We start from the raw sequence: 9,290 nt of genomic DNA on the forward strand, positions 1-9,290 counted from the left end.
CAATTTTGTAAGTTACAAAAATAGATATGGACAATTATTTATTCAGTGACGCTGACTCGCAATTCAAAACACCCAATGTGATTTATTCTTTGGTTGGGGAAACAATTATTGATCCGGTGTTGATTTGTGTTCTGGAAACCACATGAAAATACCTAAGCAGTCGCAGATGCTGAGGGGAGCTGGGCCAAGTTGATAAGAACTGCTGGTGGTAGGAGCTCTGGCATAGTGCACAGGGCAGGCCCTTAGAAAGGCGGACCCTTTGTTGGGGGATCCGGCTTCCGGAGGAGGGGACAACATTCAGGGTTGTATCAGGCCCCAGAGGCAGCGGCAAAGGAGACTGTGGGAAACTGGGAGCAATGGCAGGTACACTCCAAACTCTATTGACGGTTCGAAATTCCCGCTTTCTCCATAGAGATGCTTTTCTTCGTATTTCCTTACATTGCTCTGGGTCCATATAGGTTTTTCTTTTCAGACACTTCTCTCATCCGCGGGTCCTCGGCCTCCATCCTTTGTTTCTGCTAGGCCGCTAAGGACGCCAGAAAGCAGTTCGAAACTCCCGCTTTTTCCATAGAGATGCTTTTCTTCGTATCTCCTTACAGTGCTCTGGGTCCATACAGGTTTTCGTCTCAGGCACTTCTCTCACATCCGTGGGTGCTCGGCCCCCGTCCTTTATTTCTGCTAGGTCCCTAAGGACACTAGGATGCCGCGGAGGGAGCCAGGGGACCCAGGCTTCAGGACTGAGAGTGAATTCTTGAGGGGAGGTGAGGAGGGAAGAAGAGGTGACCAGAGCGTGGGGCAGGCGAGCGGCGAAGGACCAACAGTGTGGGGTAGGGGAGAGGAGGAGCTGCGGGACTCAAGCCAACAGACAGGAGGACCCAAAAGGAAATGGAACTGTCACTGTCCTGTGGGGATGGTTGAAGCCAGCAGGCAAGAGGACAAAGAAGGAAATGAGACTGTCACTTGCCTGTGGGGACGGCTGAAACTGAGCCTTGAAGGTCACAAATCAGTCTATGCTGCTTACTAAGGAATTTTACAAGCACTGAATCACCAGCTTGTCACCGGATTTCACAGGGCAAGACTATATTCACTGAAAGGATCTTGACCTAGGAAATCAGAAGAACAGACGATTAAGATACCTAGAAATGAATTGCCTGGCTCTGCCAGTATGGCAAAAAGGCTATCATGCAATGATAGCAAATGGAATATTAGTGATGGTTTTATAAGGAAATAACAGGGTCTTATTTGGGGGAAGAAGTTGAGAGAAAATCAAGCTCAAATTTAAATGTATTTATTTCAAGAGCCAGATTCTGAGACAAAACCCTAGTAAAACCTTTTATATTTAAAAGGTTAGGTGCCAAAAAAAAAGTTGGAGGTGGAAGGAGCTTCCATTAACTACTTCAGATTACCATATAGCACTATTAAAGAATAACAGTACTATCAAATAGCAATTATTTTTAATTTTACTCCAAAAGAAATTTTGCCATATCATGGGAGTGTATTACAAATATTTTTCTGCTGTAAGGATCAAGTTTTAACTATTTAAGGGATTTTATGTATAGTTGTACTTGCATATATCATACATAAGATAATAATTCGAGATAATGATTCAAGAAACAAAATATGCAGCTAAAAGTCTCTGAAATTTAAAAACCATTAATAATTGCTAACGCAAAATAATATTTCAAAAGAAGAAAATGAGATATCTTGATGAAGCAACATATTGTCAAGCAATGTCTGTTTGGGTTAACTTTCTTTTAAACAATAACATGCCCCCAAATTGCTTTGAGTAACTACATCACAAATTTTACTTACATTTTACTTTGGACTAGTTACCACTTTCACACACCATACATGGGTTCATGTTTTTTCCTCAACCTAACATCCCTAAATTTCAAACTTGTATTTTCCCTTTCTTCTTTGCTAGAGAAAAATCTAAAGACAAGTGTTTCATACTTGTTTACATTACATCTGAAGATGTAAACTCATCCAGTCAGAACAGATAAACTGACTTTTGCAAAGTAACCAGCATTTACATTTTGGGATTCTGAAGAATTTCTTATGATTAGTTTCATAGGACTAAAACTGAAACTCTTATTCTTCAACAGTTAGCTGGCTATCCCTGAAGGTTAATCCCTTATACAAAACTACAAGACAATAGAAATGCAGAGAGATTGCTTTGAACACATTAATTTCTATGTGTCTTTTATTTACCAGTTTACCAAACAAAATATAAGGAATAAGCATAACAGCTGAAAATATTTGTGACATGATAGTTAAACAAGTATTTTTAACATCTTAATTTAAGAATAATTACAGTTAAAAGTCATGCCTCAGATTTAATATTGCATTAGGTTTTAATGCATTAAGGAAACAAAGCTAAATAAGTCAACTGGGGTGTGGGTGGTAAGGAGTGGAAAAGACAATGCATTTGACCACTGTTAATATTGGTTATAACAAAAATTCTCTGAGTGCAATGGAGCCCAAGTAGATGCCCTATGAGTTGAATATAGAAATGTTAGTATTTGAGCTATGAACACTATTGTGGTGCTTTAGATCTTATTTATTTATTTAACACTATCTACTGTTTACTACTTTCAGACATGGACCAAAGCAGTGAAGGATGTATGAAAAAGATTAGCAGTGTGAATCTTGACAAACTTATAAATGACTTCTCACAGATAGAAAAGGTATGTAAAGATAGAAAACAATTGTAGTACATAGGGATACATGGAACAGATTTTGCCAAGGAAAGAAGTTGGGAAGGAAGAAAAATGTACCAAAAAATGATCAAGATAATAATATATTTTGCTATGCTCATCTCTCTCATTTTAAAAATCCATGTTTAAAATATATCTGGCTTTGACTCATTTATACTAATACATCAAAATGTCCCTAGGACAGGAGAACAAATAATTTATGTACTTTTGCCGAAGTTAAACAGAAAATACATATAGTAGTCCCCTTATCTGAGGTTTTGCTTTCTACAGTTTCAACCACGTGAGGTCAACCGTGGTCCAAAAATATTAAATGGGAAATTCCCAAAATAAACAATTCATAAATTTTAAATTCTGCACCATTCTGAGTAGCATGATGAAATTTTCCATTGTCTCTCTCAGTCCTGCCCAGGATGTGATTTATCCTTTTGACCAGTGTATCCATGTTATATAGACCAGTAGTCTGTTAGTCCCTTGGTAGCCACCTCAGTTATCAGAAGGGTGAGTACAGTACAATAAGATAATTCCAGAGAGAGAGAGAGACCACATTTATGTAACTTTTACTACAGTATATTGTTCTATTTTATTATTAGTTATTGTTATTAACCTCTTACTGTGCCTAATTTATAAATTAAACTTTATCATAGTTAGGTATGTAGAGGTAAAAATATAGTATATATAGGGTTCAGTACTATCTGTGGTTTCAGGCATCCACTGGAGGTCACGGAACATATCCCTCCATGGATAAAAAGGAATTGCTATACTTGAAAGCCTATATTGTCCAGGCCAGGCGTGGTGGCTTACGCCTGTAATCCCAGCACTTTGGGAGGCCGAGGCGGGTGAATCACGAGGTCAGATCGAGGCCATCCTGGCTAACACGGTGAAACCCCGTCTCTACTAAAAATACAAAAAGTTAGCCAGGCATGGTGGCGGGCTCCTATATTCCCAGCTATTTGGGAGGCTGAGGCAAGAAAATGGCGTGAACCCGGAAGGCGGAGCTTGCAGTCAGCCAAGATCGCGCCACTGCACTCCGGTCTGGGTGACAGAACGAGACCCCGTCTCAGAAAAAAAAAAAAAAAAAAAAAAAAAAAAGCCTACATTGTCCATAAATTCAGGAATGGTTTTAGTAAACATTAAAGTAAATGCATATTTCAATCTGTTATTATAACTACTCATTTTTTAGTATTTCCTATTCTATGTGTTCCATTTTCCTTCTCCTTTGCCTAAAAGCAAAGCCATTTAAAGTCTCTCTCCCCAACTCTGGACAAATGGTAGACCAAACCCACAAGTGTATATTGAGTTTATCCTTCCTCCTCTGCCTTCAACAGCTGCTGAAAAATGTAGATGGTTAAATGAAAGAATTGGGGAGTGACTTTGTGAAGCAAGAGTGGGAGGGAGACTAATACCTACTTCTATTTTCTCTTCTTTTCTTATAATTATTTTCTATTCCTTCTTTTCCTCAGCGCACACACACACACACACACACACAAAATGTCATAATGAAAGAATTTTTATGATCATGGGTATTTTGAAGTAACATGAACTTTTTTTAAACAGTGAAGTTAACTGTTCTTAACTGAGTGATTGCTAATATAATAAGAGATAAAAGAGAAAAGAATAAGCATTTTTGGTGGGAAAGGAGTTAGTGCAATGATTTTGGAAATTAATTTGGAAATATCTGTCATATTCTTAAACACTTTAAATAAGAAATAATTGTTCATTTTTGAAGTGAAGATGATATTGTGGCCATATTTTGAAAGAGTTATCTCTTGGAGATACATATGGATGGTAATATTAACAGATGAAATAACATAATGTCAGAGAGTTGCTTTGAGATCAGTTCGAAAGTGGATGGAGATACAGATGACATAAGACTGTTCATGAGTTGATTTTTGAAGCTGTTTGAAGAGCATATGGAGGCTTATACTAGTCACAAAAATACCCAAGAGATCAAGGTCAAGAATGTTTATTCATTACAAAAAGTAGAATATGGCCTCTCTCTCTTTCTCTCTCTCTCTCTCAGTAAGAGACTGGTTAAATAAATTACAGCATATTCAAAAATGAAACTCAATGTAGCTGTTAAAAAGAATGAGGTAGGCCGGGCACAGTGGCTCACGCCTGTAATCCCAGCACTTTGGTAGGCCGAGGCAGGTAGATTGCCTGAGCTCAGGATTTTGAGACCAGCCTAGGCAACATGGTGAAACCCTGTCTCTACTAAAATACAACAAATAAGCTGGGTGTGGTGGTGTGTACCTGTAATCCCAGCTACTCAGGAGAATTGCTAGAGCCCAAGAGGCGGAGGTTGCGGTGAGCCAAGATTGCCCCACTGTACTCCAGCCTGGACAACAGTGTGAGACTTCGCCTCAAAAAAACAAAAACAAACAAACAAAAAAAAAACAATGAGGTAGATCTATGTGGGTTTACATGACATCATCTCCCAGATAATAGTACTAAGCGGAACATCCAAGGCACAGAACAGAATATAATATGATTTCTTTCTACAGCTATACAGTCATAAAATATTTTGGAAACATATATAAGGAATTTTAACCATGGGACTGAGAGTTGAATAGTTAGAAAGAAAATGGTTCAAGTTAGATCATACTTTTACTTTTCGTTTATAACTGCTAGTCTATTTTAATATTTTACCATGTTACTTTTTCATTTAAAAATAAATTGGGAAGTGGGCTTATTTAAAATACAGTCATATATTGTTCAATGACAAGGATATGTTCTGAGAAATGCATTATTAGGCAATTTTGTCATTGTGTGAATGTTATAGAATATATTTACACAAACCTAAATGGTGTAGCCTACTACACACCTAGACTTTATAGTATAGCCTATTGCTCCTAGGCTACAAACCTGGACAGCATGTTACTGTAATGAATATTGGAGGCAATTGTAACATAATGGTAAGTATTTGTATATCTAAACATAGAAAACATACAGTAAAAATATGGTATAAAAGATAAAATTGGTACACTTGTAGAGGGCAGCACCACTGTTATATATGCAGTCTGTTCTTGATCCAAATATCTTTATGTAGTACATGACTGTATATGTATTTTTTATTAGACTTTCAAATATTAAGTGGTTTGTGTTTTCATTAGTCTGTATATACTTAATAAAAAATTAAACTAGCAGCATTGATTTGTTAATAATAAGTATTCTATTTCTTCTACAGAAAATGGTAGAAACCAATGGAAAGAACAATATACTGGACATTCAGTTGGAAAAGACTAACTGTCTATTAAAAGTAATGCAAGCAAAGGAGGTCTCAATTAAAGAAGGTTAGTTATTTGCTGCCTGAGGAATGCTAATTCTAATGAAAGTGTTTTTCAGTACAACAGTGACTAATATTACACCATATGTTTGTAAAGTATTTTAAGTCCACATAGAGCTTTCCAGATATCATCTCATTTGTATCCTTATTATAGCCCTGAAAGACATGTAAGATGGGTATTACTACTCTGCCTCACCTATGAAAAAACATAGAATGAAATAAGTTAAATAATCTTTCTGAGGCCGCTCAACTTTCTGAGGCCAAAAGAAATGGCCAATTGAAGTCTCAATACAGGCCTATAAAAACCATGGGGAAAATAATTAAATTGAATTTCTATTATAATTACATCAAAATAAATGTCAAATGTGTCAAAAATGTTTGTTAAAAGTGAAGTTGTACACATATATTGATTTGCTCTGTCAACTGAGAGGACCTAGAGGCAATAATTCCCCACTGACATTGAGCATACCTGGTTCCCAGATCTTGGTTCTTTATACCATTCTCTAATAAAAGGAACCAAGATTTTTTTGAGACATGGCTGATTATAACACTGAGGCAGGAAAGATGCACAATAAGCTTCAAGTATCTTATAAGGGCAGAAAGTAAGAAAGTCTTCAAAAAGGAAAAAACAAACAAAAAGCATCCCACAGTGATGGGAGTATGTTAAAAGGGAGACAAAAGCCAACTGAAAGAACCAAAGCTGGAACAACATGAGCTAGCCCAAAGTATAAAATAAACATCCATGAATCCTTACTGTTGTAAATAAATGATTTAATACATAAGCAATTGGGGAAGAAGAGACACATCTTCTGTGCAGAAGAATTGCAAATGACTTTTGTAGATATTTTGCCCTCAATGAGGAAGAGCATGGCTCCACACTCATTAATCGTGGGCTCAGTATAGTCAGTTTCTTTACTATAGTGAAGACACAGTATGAAAAGGGTGAGGGTAGGGGAAAAGTAACTACAAAGTGGAGAAGCCTGACAAATACTACCTCAGTTACATCATTAAGGTCAACATAAATAGTTATATAATATTGATAGTATACACTCTTGATATGATATGATAAAGATGGCACTTCTGTGGTCTTCTTCCCAAAACCCATAACCCTAGTCTAATCATGAGATAAATGTCAGAAAAATTCTCATAAAGAGACATTACAAAATATCTGATCAGTATTTGCAAAACTGTCAGAGTCATCAAAACTAAGGAAACTCTGAGAAATTATCACAGCCAATGTTTGAAGATATAGCCCTAAAAAGTAAAGTTTATTAAAAGTTAAAAAGATGAAACCACAGAAAAAATAGAAGAGGGATGTAGGGTTTTTATTTTTATAATGGAGAATGCCTTTCTAAGTGTATGGCACAGCATATGGAAACAATAAAAGAAAGGATTTGTACTTTTGACTCTAAAAAATTAATAAACTCTTTGGAGCAGTTTTAGGTTTACAGAAAAAAAATGAGTGAAATTACAGAGAATTTCCATATACTCTCTCACCCCACCACTTCCCTATTATTAATATCTTGCATTAGTATGACACCTTTGTTATAGTAGATGTGCCAATTGATACACTATTATTAACTAAATTTTGGCCAGACAGGGTGCTGTAATCCCAGCACTTTTGGAGGCCGAGGAGGGTGGATCACGAGGTCAGGAGTTCAAGACCAGACTGGCCAAGATGGTGAAACCTCGTCTCTACTGAAAATACAAAAATTAGCCAGGCACGGTGGTAGGCACCTGTAATTCCAGCTACTGAGGAGACTGAGGCAGGAGAATTGCTTGTATATTCAAACATTTGAAGAAGAAATAATACCAATCCTACTCAAACTGTTCCTAAAAATAAAGGAGGAGGAGAGAATACTTCCACACTCATTCTACAAGGCCAGTATTACCCTGATACCAAAATCTGATGAAGACACATAAAAAAAATAATAACTACTGGCCAATATCTCTGATGAATACTGATGTAAAAATCCTCAAAGTACTAGCAAACCAAATTTAACAATACATTAGAAAGATCTTTCATCATGACCAAATGGGATTCATCCCTTGGATGCAAGGATAGTTCAACATATGCAAATCAATCAATGTGTTACATCATCAACAGAATGAAGGCTAAAAATTATATGACCATTTCAAGTGATGCTGAAAAAGGATTTGATAAAATTCAACATTCCTTCATGATGAAAACCCTCAAAAAACTGGGATAGAAGAAACATAACTCAACATAATAAAAGCCATATATGACAGACCCAAAGCTAGTACCATACTGAATGGGGAAAAACTGAAATCCTTTCCTCTAAGATCTGGAACATGACAAGAATTTCGTCCACTGTCACACTGTTATTCAGCATAGTACTAGAAGTCCCAGCTAGAGCAATCAGACAAGAGAAAGATATAAAAGGCATCCAAATTGGAAAGGAAGAAGTCAAATTATTCTTGTATGCAGATGATATGGACTTACATTTGGAAAATCTAAAGACTCAACAGGAAAACTATTAGCATAAACAACTTCAGTAGAGTTGCAGAATACAAAATCAACATACAAAACTCCGTAACATTTTTATATGCCAACAGTGAACAACCTAAAATAGAAATTTAAAAAGTAATCCCATTTACAATAGCTAAAAATAAAATTGCATACCTAGGAATTAACCAACAAGTGAAATATCTCTATAATGAAAACTGTAAAACATGGATGAAAGAAATTGAAGAGGACACCAAAAAATGGAAAAATATTCCATGTTTTTGGATTGGAAGAATCAATATTGTTAAAATACCCATACTATTCAAAGGAATCTACAGATTCAATGCAACGCCTATCAAAATACCAGTTTTGGTTATGTGAAAAGACCAAATCTATGTCTGACTGGTGTGCCCCTGAAAGTGACGGGGAAAATGGAACCAAGTTGGAAAACACTCTTCAGGATATCATCCAGGAGAACTTCCGCAACCTAGTAAGGCAGGCCAACATTCAAATTCAGAAAATACAGAAAATGCCAAAAAGATACTCCTCGAGAAGAGCAACTCCAAGAGACATAATTGTCAGATTCACCAAAGGTGAAATGAAAGAAAAAATGTTAAGGGCAGCCAGAGAGAAAGATCGGGTTACCCACAAAGGGAAGTCCATCAGACTAACAACAGATCTCTCAGCAGAAACTCTCCAAGCCAAGTGATCTCATTGTTCAGTTCCCGCCTATGAGTGAGAACATGCAGTGTTTGGTTTTCTGTTCTTCTGATAGTTTGCTAAGAATGATGGTTTCCAGCTGCATCCATGTCCCTACAAAGGA

The 9,290-nt window shown here is 36.6% G+C and overlaps 1 protein-coding gene across 1 annotated transcript in view; it reads left to right on the plus strand.

Moving 5' to 3' along the window:
* The first annotated feature begins 311 nt into the window (after positions 1 to 311).
* Positions 312 to 9,290, plus strand: part of CCDC152 (coiled-coil domain containing 152) — a 46,517-nt gene continuing 37,538 nt past the window's right edge. Inside the window, exons 1-3 of the mRNA XM_011954474.1 lie at positions 312 to 363; positions 2,599 to 2,687; positions 5,902 to 6,007. Of these exons, the coding sequence (XP_011809864.1) occupies positions 357 to 363; positions 2,599 to 2,687; positions 5,902 to 6,007 (202 nt within the window). The 5' untranslated portion in view covers positions 312 to 356. The remainder of the gene's footprint in view (positions 364 to 2,598; positions 2,688 to 5,901; positions 6,008 to 9,290) is intronic.

The sequence above is a fragment of the Colobus angolensis genome, unplaced genomic scaffold (genome assembly GCF_000951035.1).
Source record: "Colobus angolensis palliatus isolate OR3802 unplaced genomic scaffold, Cang.pa_1.0 Scaffold383, whole genome shotgun sequence".
Classification (NCBI taxonomy): domain Eukaryota; kingdom Metazoa; phylum Chordata; class Mammalia; order Primates; family Cercopithecidae; genus Colobus; species Colobus angolensis.